This window comes from Phaethon aethereus, assembly GCF_964289735.1.
Source record: "Phaethon aethereus genome assembly, chromosome: 5".
Taxonomy (NCBI): Eukaryota; Metazoa; Chordata; class Aves; order Phaethontiformes; family Phaethontidae; genus Phaethon; species Phaethon aethereus.
The window spans coordinates 8,353,802-8,369,776 of NC_138579.1; the positions used below are offsets into that span (position 1 = coordinate 8,353,802).

The 15,975-nt window shown below is 45.1% G+C and overlaps 1 protein-coding gene across 1 annotated transcript in view; it reads left to right on the forward strand.

Moving 5' to 3' along the window:
* The window catches only part of SYT16 (synaptotagmin 16), a gene marked incomplete at its 3' end in the record, with an annotated part of 40,876 nt that extends 25,541 nt beyond the window's left edge, over positions 1–15,335 (forward strand). The window contains exons 3-5 of the mRNA XM_082001055.1: positions 300–743; positions 1,817–2,006; positions 15,022–15,335. Coding sequence (XP_081857181.1) covers positions 300–743; positions 1,817–2,006; positions 15,022–15,335 — 948 coding nt within the window. The remainder of the gene's footprint in view (positions 1–299; positions 744–1,816; positions 2,007–15,021) is intronic.
* Positions 15,336–15,975: the final 640 nt, after the last annotated feature.

Below are 15,975 nucleotides of genomic sequence, written 5' to 3' on the forward strand. Positions count from 1 at the left end.
CCTGTGTAGAATTTTTGCCAAATTAACAGTCTCCTGCAAAACATTTAAGTATTGATGAAACTTGTTGTTGGAAATGTTTCAACAAGTGCCTTTGCTTACTCGATTGTATGGGGAACGTTGCACAAGATCAGGCAATTAACTAGCACTGGCCTTTCCAGAAAAAATGGGATCCTTATTTCGCGGAGCAACTGCCTACACTTGCAAGCACAAGTGAGGAGAACAATATTTTTAAGATAGAGTTGGGATCACAGAGGCAGTTGAACTCCAACAGAGGTTTTATTTCTTCCTTCTTTTTGCAGGAACACGATGAAGTCAACAGTGTACCGGCTCATCATGGTGCTCGTGAGCCCATCTGTAAATGTGGTGATCTAGACGTCATCTTCAACTATAAAGCCTCAAGTCAAAAGCTAGTAGTTACTGTCTTGGAGGCTAGGGATATCCCAGACAAAGACCGCAGTGGTGTGAACACCTGGCAAGTGCACACAGTCCTGATGCCTAGCAAGAAACAGAGGGGTAAGACAAGTGTTCAGAGAGGACCCATCCCCACGTTCAAGGATAAAATTACCTTCAGTAAGCTGGAGCCAGAGGACTTAAGCAGCCACGCTATTCGTTTCCGCCTCTATGCGGTGCACAAGATGATTGGAGAGAAGATGATGGGAGAGCAGTTGTTCTACCTGAGCAATGTCAACCAGGAAGGGGAAGCGAAGGTGACATTGGTCTTGGACCCAAGGAGTAATTTGAGTGTAAGTTTGATGAAAGAAATACAGAATCCATGAAATTGTTCACCTGGTGAATGGGGACCATCTGTACCTTCTGTCTTTCATTCAGGGCTGTTGGGTTGCAACAGGTGGATCTGTCCTGCTGTCACTTAAAATGTTACCAGTAAGGGGAAACACAAGGCATGTCTTCCCTACACAAAGTGTGCCTTATTAACAATGGCTCAGCTAGCAAGCTTACACAAAATGGTGTAGATGTACTACATCTACACAAGTCATCAAGTGCTGTGCCGTGCAGAAATAGTAGGTTGGTCCTGGAACCACCAAGGCTAATTATGTCTTAATTTCAGCAAGGACCGTGGTTGCTGTGCACCGTTATGTTGGTGGACCTGTACTACTGCCAGTGCAAGAGCTACCTCATTTGGCACTAGCTACTAGCTTGTGGAGCTCTGCATTGTGCAGTTTCCATGTTGCCAGAAATGCTTAGTAATGTTCCTTTTCATGACAGATGGAAGTGGAGAGGTGGGTCATGTGAGGAGGAACTGGCTGTGATGCTTCATAGTCTTCCATGCACATCACAGTTGTATCCAGCTCTGGCTATGCCAATCAATTTGTGCAGATGAGCGCTGTCATGATTCATTGTCTGCAAAAAGCTCAGTGAGAGGTTGTGCACACAAAATGAATAAAATATCGTATGCTGGGTGAAGAGGTGATAGAGAGAGCATCATGGTAGCAAGGAAAGAAAGTAAGAAAATACACAGTACATGACCAAAAAAACCCCAAACTGCAAAATGCATACCATCCAAAAGTCACTGTCAAGGAGATTTACTGTGCATTTAATGTACAAGGATGTATGCTTACCTCAGAGGCTTTGATTTACACTCGTGATAACACATTATGCAGGGTTCCTCATCTTTGAAGAGAAAGTTCAGAGATGTGTTTATGTGAAATTGATGCTATGATTCTTCCGGTGCCCCATAATAATTCATTCTTAGTCATTGTCAATTCTTAAGAAAGATCTTACTAAACAAGGCTACAAGATATAAAGGGAGGGTGGTGGTGAACGTCCTGATGAGACTTTCAGTGCTCTTTCCCTGCAGAGTGCAGACTCTCAGCTTAGTCTGTCAGCAATCTCTCACAGTGATAGCGCTTCTTCAACACAGTCCTTGTCGCATGGAGGGGTGCCAGAGCTGCTCGTGGGATTGTCGTACAATGCCACTACGGGGCGGCTGTCAGTGGAGATGATCAAAGGCAGTCATTTCCGAAACCTCGCAATTAATAGGCCACCTGGTAAGTACTTTCACTGCTATTAAATAACACCATTGAGTCAAAATTTGCTTTTTATTTTCTTCCTAAAGATATTCAATTATGTCATTTCTGATCTGAGTTTCCTTGCAGAGTATCTGATTGAAAATTAAAAGCATTATTTCAAATACGTGTGCTGGTAAATTTTACAGTGTAATTGAAGGCAATCGTATGAAGACACAGCCTATGGGACAGTAATACCTGAATGTCTCTTTTATTGCATACACCTTTACAACATCTGATTATGGCAAAGTGCTATTATAGCCAAAGCAGAGAGTAGATCCATAAAAAGAAAGAAGCGCTTTTCAAGTGATTATGTTACCATGTGACCTACAGAGGCGCTGCCTGGTGCCATTAAGTGCTTCCCAGGGCTATACTTTGTTTAGTCCCCTTGCTGTGCTGCTGAGCGCTTGGTGACCTGGTGCTTTGGGCCCTTTGGGGATCCTGCTGCTGCAAATTCTCCGCTGCCGCACAAGAAAGTCTTCTGCAGAAAGGAGATTTAAAAGTTGTTCTTCTGGGCCACAACAGTTGAGTTCCTTTCCTCCAATACCTATAGGAAAAAATGGAAATTGCCTTACAGTAGGCTTAGTTAGCGCTTGAGCTGTAGTTAGTCCTTGAGAAGGAGAGTGGATGGACGATGCTAATGTCCGTGATACAGATGGGGTCATGCAGCCATAGTGCACGGTGTTATCTGCTTTGCTGCTGGTGTGTCTCATTCAGGGGTTGAAAGGCAGCGCTGTATTCATCTTGTATTTCCCTTGTGCCTCCTGTCTGAAACCAGCAGCTACTGGCAATGTGAAATAACATTTTTTTTGTTTGTTTGTGTGTTTGCTTTTTGTGATGTGTTTGCCTGCCTGTCAAAGGTAATAACCTTTGACAGTTCCTTGCATTCACTGGATTTGACATAGTATCTCCAGCTTGCAAAATGCTAAGATTGCTTTTGCAAGATGCTGTGCTCTTTGGCCCAGAGCTAGCAAAATATGTGTGGAACATTTCAGTACGTGGACATGAAACCTTAAGTTTCCACTAAACTATACTTCAGTATATTACAGAAATAATCTGTGGCATCGGTCTGCCCCTCAAGAATTAAGGGCAAGTCTATGCAACAGTAAAACACATGACCTCAGTCTGTGTAGCCCTGGCTAACCTTGTGTTAGCTGTGGCAACACAGGTCTCCATGTGTGTTACTAAAAGACATGTTCTTGTTTGCATGTACATGTTTTATTAAAAGGTTTCAAGTTGAGACCTTTTTAGTAATTTAAACCAAAGGTTCACTACGTCAAGAGTCTTACCAACATGCTCTGGCAAGCATGTATTTATATATGCTGCCGTGTAGATACATCCTAAAGTTTTATTCTTAGGAATTAAATTAAAGCAGCCCCAATACGGGTCCAAGTTAATTCACTGCATTTTTTTCTGGTATGTTTTCATGTATCTGCCTCTGGTATTGGAGTTTGTCTGTTAGCTGCCTGAAGGGGAGGATTATGCAGCACTTCTGGTCTGAAATCAGGCCCTGCACAAGTTGTCTTTTATCTGGCTGGCTCAGGCGTCTGTAATGCCCTACTCTTTTCCCGTAAATGAAATGTCTTCACTGCACAGATCTCAAATAATTGCCTTCCAGCTTACTGCCTGCAATACCATGAACAAATTACTGAAATTCTTTGGCGTTCTTCTAACGACCATCTTTCTGGGTGCGTGTTGTATAGCTCCGCATGTCGCAGTAAGCTGAGCAACCCCGTAACTCGTCGTCTGTGAGCGCTGGGGAGTTGTGTCTGTCCTGGGCCTCTGGTGCGATGGGGTTTGGCAGATCAGCCATGTGTGCACAGGTTATCTTTCAGCATGGGAAAGTTTGGCTGCCCTGACTAGACACCCCGTTCAGCTTTTTGGCTGGAGGGCGCACAGGAGTGCAGTCGCTTGGTGGCAGTGTCTTTAAACCTGAGAAGCATTTTGTGTTTGTTGATGAGATGAGAACAGGAGTGGGATATGGGAGAAGGAGATGTTCCTTGCAGGACTTGTAATTTTAAATTCTGCCTGAATTTTCCATTTTTGTGTTTGTAGGGCTTCAGCTAAGCCTAGTTTAATTGGTTTGATAAGCTGGCCAAAGTCTTCTGTCAGCCACCCAAACTAACAGTCCTGACATTGTTTCAGAACATTTCTTCCATAGCTGTTAAGGCTATCTTGAGTTGTTTCTTCGCACCCTTTCTGTATCCAGATCAACTTTAGCATTGTCAGACCAGTATCTCTCAGTGCTAAACCAGTTTTTAGGTGAAACATGGAAATTCATAAATGATTACGGGCAAATTCTGAACCTATCACAATCTGCTGCTTTAATTCCAAGTCACATTGTTGCTTCTGCATCCTACATTGTTCTTCTGCGCCTGTGAACTTCCCAGTAGTGTGGTGAGAAAAGGAAAACCTGGCAAAGCAGAAATTGAAAGAAGTTAAAAAGAAGGAAGAAAAGCAACGCTTGTCTCAGATGCTGCAGCAGCATTTCACTGGTAACCCCTGCGGGTGCTGCAAAGGAGTGCTGCGAGGTCCGATCGCTACTGTCTGAAACATGCTGGTGTTCGAATGAGGTGCTCGATGTGTACTTCACTAGGTGGAAACTAAAACTGCTTTCTCTCTTTCTGGAGGGTGAGCAAATAGCCCTTGTGTTTTCTCAGATACGTCCTCTTAGCAGTTCTGTTGTTTGAGGCTCAGAGGGAGTGATTTATTTCTTTAAAGTATCATGGGGATTTCAGATATTATAATGCTTCAGGACACTCACATACCAAGCCAAAACTGCTGTTCAGGGCAGCCATTTATAGTAAGACCGAGAGAAGTCAATGGGCAGAATCCATCTCCATTCCCAGCCCTGCATGCACAGAGCCTATACAGTATCCGTATGTGGTCCTGTCGCAGCCCAGTGGCTTTAGTACTGTGGGCTGCTGACAGCCTCAGCTATGGGGAATGACAGGGTCGTCTTGCACGACAGCAGATTTTCCAGCTGTGCCTTTTGCCCACCTTGACCCTCTTCTCTGCCACCTGCGGTCCTGGACAGGTGAGCTCAGCATCTCCTGCAGCATGTGTGCTCCCTCCTCTGCATCCCTGCACAGAGATTTCACTGTGTGCAGAGTAGGAATTGGGCTGGGGCACTGGTGATTTTAGGTGTTAAAGACTGCAGAGGCTAAACCAGGTGGTTTTCTGGAGAAGAAAAGGAAGATTGTGCATGTCTCAGTTTTTCCTGGGCATATCTTCTCCTTCACTTAAACCTTTAAACTGGGTCAGGTAAATATCAGTCATGGGTGCTTACATGTGTAGTAACCGGGTTAGAAAACAGCTGGACAGCTTACAGAGACTTAAATCTTGCAGGCAGTGTCTTCTCCTCAGGTCACATATGTGGGATTTAAGGGTAGTTTGGTCAAGGATAAGTGTCCAGGTATTGTTCTGGGCAACATGCTGAGTTATAGGCCTGAGTCTGATCACGCAAATAGATCCATTATCGCTCAGAGCACTTAAGAGCACTCAAGAGTATGGCTGCAGCATCGGACCGTAAATTATCGGTGTGTGCCAAAAAGCCTCATGCAGAAAAGCATCTACAGTTTTGTTAGATGTGGACACCCTCAGTATTTTAGTGCTAATGGCTTGTGTGCTTGCACCTCATTCTCTTTGGTTCTTGTAAAAACAATTAACCTGTGTTAATGTGCAATTAACCCATTGTATGGGTTCATATTTTGGTCTGTGGTATTGTATCTTCTTAGAACAAAACCCAGTGTGTTCATTTAAAGGATGTTTATTATTAAAAAAGTAACAAGAGAAGCCTACACCACTGGCAGACACGTCTTTAAAAATTTATAACCAGTTACATACTATGTGCATGCTAGTAGTACCTTGGGATTGTAGTTGATGGACCAGGAATCGTTTGTGCTAGTCAGTGTATAACCACGCAACAGAGAGATGGTCTCTGCCCACATGACGTTTAACCTTCATCAGCTGCTCTGCTGGATGCAGCTCTCTCTCCTCTAATCTACCCTTCGTTTTTCCCCCTTTCCACATTTCTTTTGGGGTTTACATCTGTGTGTAATGCAATTTGAGAAGGACTATTTTAAAGATATTCCCTTGCCTAAGAAAAGTCCTCCAAGCTTTTCAGCAGCTGCAGAATTAATCACACATAATAATTACATCCGTACATGTTCATTATTATACCAGCAGCATATTAACCCCATTAAACAAATACAATAGCGATAATGCTGGAAAAGACAGGAGGGAAAGAACAAGCTATCAGGATTTCTACTGGGAACTGGAGAAATTCTTGGAGTAAAGACTTGTCTGAAAATAAACGTCTGCCTGAGGCACAGATAACAATGCTGAGAAGTACAGAGGATGCTCCCATAGAAAAAATTAGGATCCTTTCATGGTATTTGTTGCTCTGGTATCAGAGTGTTTGAAAGCCATCAGTGGATTTTATTTTATCAACTTGTTTGTGAAGGAAGGGAAGTTATTATCCCTGTTTCATTCCTGGAGAACTAAGGCACAGGTTAATTTCTTTAATTTCTCCCAATTGGACCAGGTAGCTGAATAAAAAAATTAACTTTTAACCTGCACATCTTTTTCAGGGACTTGGGACAGGGAACTTGCTTGAGCTCCTAAAGCTCTGTAATTCATGCTTCCATCACCTCAGTAGTAGAAGGAGATCTGTACCAGGCGAGCTGGGGCGGATTCAGTCCTTCAGAGAGCTTGGTTAACAGAGCAGTAGAGGTCCTGGGCAGCTGCTTGCTGCCAAGTACTTGCCAGTTGGTCACAGTAAGCTTCTATAAGACCACATCTCCTTCTGCATCTTTTTGTTGCCCATCCTTGAATATAGCTTGAATAAGCTTACAATAAGATCAGCTGAGAAAATTTTGTTCAGGGTAGTAGAGACCAGCTGCGAGGAGCCCCAGAAGGATGTCTAGTAATGAGCAGCTGGGCAGTGAGGTGGAAGATGAAGTGTGGATGAATGTAAGGTATTGTATGGGGGCAGGGGTGGAATTCAGACTTAAACTGGATGGACTCGGAGCCACTTGGGATTGAAATATTAGGTTTATAGTAAATAGCTTCAGGAAAATGTCCGTTCATGGATCAGCAGCAGTAGTGAAAAAAAAAACAAGTTAAAGGTTAGAAATATACAGAGGAAAAAATGAAAAATTTATATTTGACTCTAAATATACAGTCATCGGTGTAATGAATACCATGTACAGTTCTGGCTCCCTCCATTCAAATAGAATATGGCAGAACTGGAAGGATGTGGTGTGAGTGTCGGAGACAGGGTTGTGGGAACAGCTTCCAGCGAGCTGCAGCTGAATAGACTGCACCTCCTACAATGCTATGACAAGGGGAGGCAGGGGAAGATTTCCCAGAGGCCTATGAAATCGTAAATGTCATTGAGAAAGTGAATTGGCAACAGTTATTTGTTGTCTCTTGTGATACAAAGCCAAAAGATCATAAAATGAAGCAAGGAGGTACTGGGTCCTGAAGAGGAAACAGGTCTTCACTTACGCTCTTGAGTTTCTCACTGCAGAACATCATGGATGCTGCAAGTCTGCTTGAGTATGGTGCAGCACAGGACAAGTTCACGGAGAAAAATCCACTGACAACCATTAAATATGAAGACACTGCCTCTGACTGAGGAAGTTCTTGAGCAACAAATTGCTGGAGACTGGGAGAGGATTTGGGAGAGAATCAGTCTATGCTGTATTTTCCATATTTTTGTAGACTTACTAAGGCATGTGGTACTGGGTACTGTGGAGTGGATGGACTGGCTTGCTACAGCTCTTCCCACCACATGTGAGACCTGGGACTAATTAGGCTCAGAAAAGCAAGTCACAGAACAATGGACTTTAAGGAGTGAATGTGAGACTTTTGTGGAGGATGTTTCATGATCTGGCTGGTCACAAGCGGTGTTCCCCAGGACTCAGTATTGGGGTCAGTTTTGTTCAATATCTTTATCAATGATCCGGACGAGGGGATCAAGTGCACCCTCGGTAAGTTTGCAGACAGCACCAAGTTGGGCAGGAATGTTGATCTGCTGGAGGGTAGAAAGGTCTACAGAGGGATCTGGACAGGCTGGATCGATGGGCTGAGGCCAGCTGTATGAGGTTCAACAAGGCGAAGTGCCGGGTCCTGCCCTTGGTCACAACAACCCCATGCAACGCTACAGGCTTGGAGAAGAGTGGCTAGAAAGCCACCTGGCAGAAAAGGGCCTGGGGGTGTTGGTTGATATCTGGCTGAGTATGAGCCAGCAGTGTGCCCAGGTGGCCAAGAAGGCTACCAGAGGCCTAGCATCCTGGCTTGTGTCAGAAGTAATGTGGCCAGCAGGAGCAGGGAAGTGATTGTCACCCTGTACACGGCTCTGGTGAGGCCGCACCTTGAATCCTGTGTTCAGTTTTGGGCCCCTCACTACAAGAAGGATGTTGAGGTGCTGGAGCGTGTCCTGAGAAGGGCAACGAAGCTGGTGAGGGGTCTGGAGAACAAGTCTTAACGAGGAGCAACTGAGAGAACGGGGGTCGTGTAATCTAGAGAAGAGGAGACTGAGGGGAGACCTCATTGCTCTCTACAACTACCTGAAAGGGGGTTGTGGTGAGGTGGGGGTCGGTCTCTTCTCCCAAGTAACAAGTGATAGGAAGAGAGAAAACGGCCTCACGTTGTGCCAGGGGAGGTTTAGATTGGATATTAGGAAAAATTTCTTCACCACAAGGGTTGTCAAGCATTGGCACAGGCTGCCCAGGGAGGTGGTTGAGTCACCATCCCTGGAGGTGAAAGGTAATCTACAGGTAAAAGACCTGTAGATTTGGCACTTAGGGACATGGTTTAGTGGTAGAGTTGGCAGTGTTAGGTGAATGGTTGGACTTGATGATCTTAAAGGTCTTTTCCAACCTAAACGATTCTGTGATCCTATAATTAGACATACAGTGATAGTGTGCAGTTATCCAGTAATGTTTTCAATAGTTTTATATTTCTTAGAGGTCTATGAAAAGTATAATCCATGTTACATTTCCTGGGTATAAAAATGAAGGTATTTCTGAATCAAAGGAGTGCATTTGAAGTGGAATGTATGGTGATGCTTCTCCCACTGTGAACAAGAAAAAAAAAGTGTTATTTTCCCTCTCCAAAAACAAGTAGAAGACAAAGCCATTGCTTCCAGGGTAGAAATTCCAAATGTCAGCCGGAGCCGAATGTTTAGTGCAAATCTGCAGTGACGCTACAGAGCAGTGTTTGCAGGAGATCTGATGACAGGCTGTATAATAAAGCCATGCCCGTGGACACCACTGCTGGAGGTGAGAAAAGCCAGGCTTAAGCATCCTTACATCATGCTGCTGCCGTTGCTGTTGGTGAGGGCTGTGCATTTGTGCTTTCTGGTACGCTCTGGCTTAAAGTTCCCACCCCCTCTCTGGGGCAGCAGCAATGCATAAAGCCCAATGTATGTTGTGGGAAGTGTTGAAATGCCCTTTTTAGAGGATAGTCACCTTGTGCATCTGGAGAGTCTGTGTTACCCTTTACGTGTGTAAGCCCAGGCTAAAGCTGCACCTCCTCAGGGCTGGAGAGTGCAGGGAAGTGGTAAGCTGGCTCCGCAGCCCAACACGTGTCCCAGGTGAGGGCTGGTGTTGCGGCAGCAGAGGAGGATCGCCAAGGGGCTGAGCTCAGAGGGTCTCTGGAAGCAGCTTCCTTCCCAGAGAGGAGACCAGGGCATTGCTTCCAGGGAGCCCTCATCTCCTGCCGCTCTGCAGCCCAGCCCCTCGCACAAAACAAGTCAGGGGTGCTGGCAGCTCCCTCCCCTCAGCCCAGATAGTGCTTCCAGGGAGCAGCACACCCCTTTCTGCTGCACCTTAAAGGTGCTGCTGGTCTGTTCTCTGACTCGCATGCCGAGAAGGCTGCCAGATCCCAGCCTCTCCCTTGCATGATCGCTGCCAGCCGCGGGATGGGGGGACCTGAGCAACAGAGACTCGGCGGAATAGGGGAAGGAAAATCGGCTCCTCAGTGGCGTAGTAGGCAGCGCTCAGCTCTTGTGTGATTTATAGAGTAGGCCACAAGCTGCCTCTGTCCTAACCCAGGCTTTCACGACGTGGGTTTGGCAACAAATCTTGGGTCTAATTCTCCTCCCTGCTCTTTTCCCAATCCATCTGCAGTGAGCCAGGTTCAGGGCATTCTTGCCCCAGTGCCGGTTTCGTGGGAAGGTGAAGCCATGACTAATGGAGCAGCGGTCTTCTGGGTCTCAAACTGAGACCTCGCGTTGAGCTGCGCTGCACGGAGTAGCACAGAATTGAGCTCTGGGGCTGCTTTGCCACGCCACGCTGCCGTTTGTTATGTAGGCTGGGAGCGCGGGCATGCCAGCTGGGGGAAATTAAGCTCTAGGCCCAAGGCTTTATTTTACTGCGGATGTTATTAGTCTGGATCGCAGCATGCTGACATGGTTATACTACTTTTGGAAATGAGCTAGCTTGCTTGGAGCGTGGGTGGAAAAGTCCGTACAGCACTGTGTTGTACCCTGCGGCCCACAGACCCGAGGGGTCAAGAGTCGTTGGTTGTTCATTTCCTTTCTAAATATAAGTTTAAGCAGGAGGTTGGACGCTTTTGTATTGCAGCATTTTTGTTCACAGGTCAGCTTTATTAATAATGGTGGAGCTTAGGGTAAATGGAAGTAGAATGCGCACTATGGTCCCTGCTCCAAAAACGGGAACGTATAAATTATGGTTGGTTATTCCCCTGAGTTGTCATTATCAGTTAGTTCCCTTAGAAGGATGATGACAGAAATGGGTCATTAGAAAAATCACGGATAAACTGATTGCCTTTGCAGATGAGTTCTCAAGAGGTGTTTTATGGTTGGAGCAGTGTTGATGGAGACAGAGCAGTCTGCACAAGGAGAGGTTTGGCCAAACCTCTGGAGTAAGATTATGCAGCACCAGCTCAAAATGTGTCTGGCTTCTGGTAGCATTCCTTGATTTAGTGCTTTTCACTCTGGTATTAAATGCAGAGGTGTTGATATTTTATGTGTATGTGAATGTTGTTCAATCCACTCATACCAGAGATGAAAGATGTGTTTAGAGTAAAAACGATCTGTAGCAAGAAATTCTATTCCAAAGCCTTTATGGAAAGGAGAGCCTGGTGGACGTCGTGCTAAAATTGGTCTCGGCAAAATTAGACTTTGTTCTTGCTTCTTCACAGACTTTTGTGTAACTGTGGGCAAGCTGCAGTCTCAGACAGTCACAGATATTAAGAGGTCTTGCTTGTCATGTCAGTGAGGTAGGTGCCTAAATAGAAGGTGAGCACTTAGGCATTTTAAAGAATGTAAGCCTTAATCTCTCTTCTTTTGTGCTTGACAGGGGTGGCAGGAAAGTAAATACACTGAGGAGTGTAGAATGCTGAGATACCACAGTAATGAGGCCATTACTGAATCTGAGCATGTAATTAGGTGGAAAATGTTTGCCTTCATAATGAATAGATGCTCTCACACTACATTCCTCAGTAAATTTTCAAGTTCATCCTTGCTGTAGTTCCACTAATTTCACTGTATATCCAGGGATGGATTTTCTTTGGCAAAGCCAATCAAAGGGGAGAGCTTTCCATTTCAGAGGACAAGACGGGAGCACAAGGAGAACTAGGAAGCGTTTCCTGATGAGACACCTAAAAAGATGCTGCAAGGAGCACAATGCAGTAAGGGCAAACCACAATCTTAAAATGTAGTTAGTGAAGCAGAATAACAGCTCAGCCACATACGTACCAGCTCTGCAAAGCAAATTTCAGATGCTAAATATATTATCCACACCTACTCTTTTATTTCTCTTTAGGCAAGCTTGATTCTTTTGGCTGGTAAAATACACCCAGTGGAATAAATTTGAGAAGAATTAGAAGCCTGATTTAGTTGTCACTCGCACTGGTTTTGTGCCTGTATTTACATGGGGATGAATAGGGCTCCTGGTATTAGCTCTGCTCTGAATGTAACTCTCCTTCCAGCCTGCATGTTCTTGCCTGATCTAGATGCAACCTGCAGAATCCCCACCATCCTCGGTACTGTATAGACAGGGCCTTGGTGCAGAATTTTGTAGCAGATCTGGTGTGTATTAAAGAAAAAGCCAAATTTTCTGACTTTGATCTCTGTTGGGTTTGAGTCATTGGTCGTGTGATGCTCACTTTTCTTTAAAGCCAGCTATATTACTCCTCGCCTGCAAAAGTTGGGGCCTCAGTCAGGGATGTGACATCCTAGAGTTTGTGACTGCAAGAAACTCATCCATTAAGATGAGTTTCACTGCAAGAAACTCATCCATCCGTTTCCAGCCTGGAAAATTAACTGGGATGTCCTGAAACAGCATCCTATGAGGTGCTTTAGCTGTGGCTCTTGCTTTAGTGTTAAAACATAAATCGTCTGTAATGGTAGCACTGTCTATTAGATTTTTGCCGAATTATGTCATATGCTGCTTTTGATAGTATTGACTATAAGTTGGTTGTCTCTGTAGGGGACTGCTCAAACTTAGGTACCTGTGGTTAGGTGTGGTGAATCACACCTGAGCTGTCAATACTGGCGGCAGTCAGAAGGAAGGATGGTAGCAAGGTTTACCAAGAGAAAAATCTAGACCTCAGCCTTCTTCCCATCTTCTCAGAAAACCATATGCAGGCGCGTGTGGGTGACCTTTCCCTCAAGTAGCATGGGAAGATAAGCTAAAAACGTGCTTCATTTGCTGTTAGTTATGTTGCATGTTGCCGTGCTCAGCTGGGGTAACCGTGAGGGTGTTCGTAGCAGTTCGTAGCTGCATATTGCTGCTCCGCTCTGCCCATCCCCTGCCCCAGCAGAGCTGGGGAAATCCTCATGGGAGCTGCCAAGGACTCCAGGGGCAGGACCTTCCCAGTGCTACTCCATGCCCCAGCTCTGCCCTTGCTGGCTGGTTCCAGCCCTTCCTGTGATCCCAGTCAAGTGCCCTCACCCTCAGCACAGCAGCTCTCGCAGGGTAGTGGGGAAGCGGTTTGACACCTGGGACATATCTAGAGAAAAATGGAGGTGCTGGGCCGGGAACAAATAGAGAGGATCTCATCTCCGTGAATTCCTGGGTCGCAGAGCTCACCTCTCTTGCGTGTCAGCAGAAATGAGCCCCTTCATCTTTCTGCCTGTAAATGGGACTGGTTTGCAAAATGCACTGAGATTAGGTAGAAAATGTAAGCTTTCAATTTGAAAGAAAAAGTTTAGAGTTCGAACATGGAATTGTATAAATTATCTGCTTGTTTGTATTTAAAAATCAGGCTGGCAGGGATTTTGCACTATTTTGAAATCCCTTCCTCACAGAAAAAAGGGTGAATACATTAAAAAAAATCCATAAACCCCCTACTTCTCACTTATTTTTATTTCCAGGGAGTTCCCTGCAGCCTCAGACCAGCAACCAGGACTTCCATATGAGGAATGCTCCAGTGCACATTATGGTTTGTCAGTGCAAAGTAAAGTGACATGTCTATGAGTACTGCAAGAGATTGTGTCTGGTAGTCATCTTGTGTGATTTCACACTGAGTTGAGCTAGAAGAGAGTCCACTCTTGGGCTTTGTGTTTCTGATGGGTCTGAAGTTGTTACAGGTTTCAGTCTCTCAGCACCAGCAATGCTGGAAATTACTGTGGGCATCAGTCCACCTCTTGAAAAAGTAGTTATTTCCTTCCCAGATACAATCAGGAAAATATTTCATGCCAGAGCTCTGCTTTTCTGTCTCAGTTGGCAAGATCTACTTCACCTCCAGTGTTACGCTGGGAGCCAAGCTGACACCTTCAGCTAATGACTGGGGCTGAACTTTCCCCGCAGTAACTTGATAGCTGTACAGCTGTGCAGACTCACAATTTACTTCTCGATTGTCAGTCTCCTGACAGCTTTTTCAGTGGAACAGTTTGAGAGGAGCAGAGAGCCTTGCTTTGGAGACACAGAAGTGTTTTCACACCTGAAGTGTAATTTCACACCTTGTGTTGCTCAGTAGACAAGTGCGTAAAATAGCACATCAAACGGGAACAGAAGAGGATAGACATGCTGTAGACAAGAGACGGAGGCTTGTTATTTATTTCCTGTCTATCTTCAGCACACTCTGAAATAATACTCACTTGCAGAAACCCAGGCACACATTATGAAGGGGTTAGGAGGGGACTTTTCTAGCCAAGTGATCTGTTACCGTCACGTGCAGAGCGAGGTACAAACTTACACTGAGCTGGGTCTGTGGAGCATTGGGACCACAGAGCTCTGCCTAAGACCACAGTATTGGCGACCACATAACAGAGGTGAACTGATTAATACAGGAGGCAGAAAGAATTTTAAGGGTGGGTTTATGGGAACACTGACTTGCACCATCCCTTCCCTGTATCTACTAGGCATTTCTACTCCTTGTATTGACTTAAATTGTGAATAAAATTGACCTTGAGTCCACCAAGAAAGTAAGATGAGAATTTGGAAAAAGCCTTGAAACTATCATGCAAGATCAAATCATTTCACTGTGTATGGAGGTTTCCTTTCCCTCTTTTTCAGGAGCCTTTTTGTTTGCTATCTCAAATAATAGGTCATAAAGGCATTCTTCGAAAGGAAAGTGGTGGAGAGGCAAGTGCAGCCAAGGGAAGCCCTGGTAAGACAGTTCCAATGAAGCTTGGTTGTGAGGGAGAGGAAGGGAAAGTGCAGACACACCATTTGATGTGGAGAATCCATAGAGATGCTCATAGTTTCTGTTAGCCTTAGACATGCTTGCTAGGCTTGAGAACCAAATTTCCTGCTCTTTCCAAGAGAGTAGGGCTGTAACACACATCAGTTTCCTTCTTTTCTTCTGCCCAGCTGAATATGAGGAAATCCAAGAGGTACTTTCACCTGCTGCTTCTCGTCCCATGAATTTTACTAAGGTGGGCGGTCCAGTCCCCATCGGTTATTACCTGCAGACAAAGTTACTCTACTTAGAGGTTTTTTGTGTGTTTTTTGACCACTTGGAGATTTCATTTAGTTTATCACCTGTGCCAAACATTATTTCCTCTTTTTTGTCCTAGACACCTACGGAAAGCTCTGCCTGCTAAACTCTGTGGGCCAGGAGATGTCTCGTTGCAAGACCTCCATCCGCCGAGGACAGCCCAACCCCATCTACAAGGAAACTTTCATCTTCCAGGTTGCCCTCTTCCAGCTCTCTGATGTCACGCTAATGATCTCCATATACAACAGACGCAGCATGAAGCGCAAGGAGATGATTGGCTGGGTTTCTATGGGTCAGAACAGCAGTGGAGAGGAAGAGCAAAATCATTGGCAGGAAATGAAGGAGTCGAAGGGGACGCAGGTCTGCAGGTGGCACACGCTACTGGAGTCCTAGCGGTAACCCGGGCAGCCTGCGGGTCCTGGGACTAGGGGCTGTCTTCCCTTGTTCTCAGTCAGCAGAAAACAGCTATCCCGTGGCAAACACTGTGCTCTGACAGGTCACGTACACTTTAACCTGGCTTTTCATTGTCAGCAGTCATGGGTGTTAAAGGTGGCAAGGCCTGGGAAGCAAGTTTAGTACTTGTCTTTCCAGGTTGTCATGCATTTTCTGCATCCAAATAATTAACCCTAAGGAGAAGCAATGGGAATACCTACAAAATCCTTTCCTTGGTCATTGTGTCACTCAGTTTGTCATAGACTTAATCATCACAGACTGATTTTGATGCTGTTTTCTTCTGGGATAAACTCTCTCTTCCCTCCCTCCCCTTATTTATATTACTGAAGTTTGCAAATATTCTTGACACATAGATAGCTCACAGAAAGGCTAACCTGCATGCAGATCACATTCTCTCCCTTTTATTATTGTGTTTCTAAGTCCTAGAAATAAGCATTTCATACCACTGTAGATGGGATGATATATTTTGCAGGGAGCACGGGAAAGCACTCTTGAATTCTCTGTCCACTTTCAAGTGCCTAGACATTACTACTGTTCTCTTGTACTAACAACTGATGTTAGGACTAAACACTACTAGTAT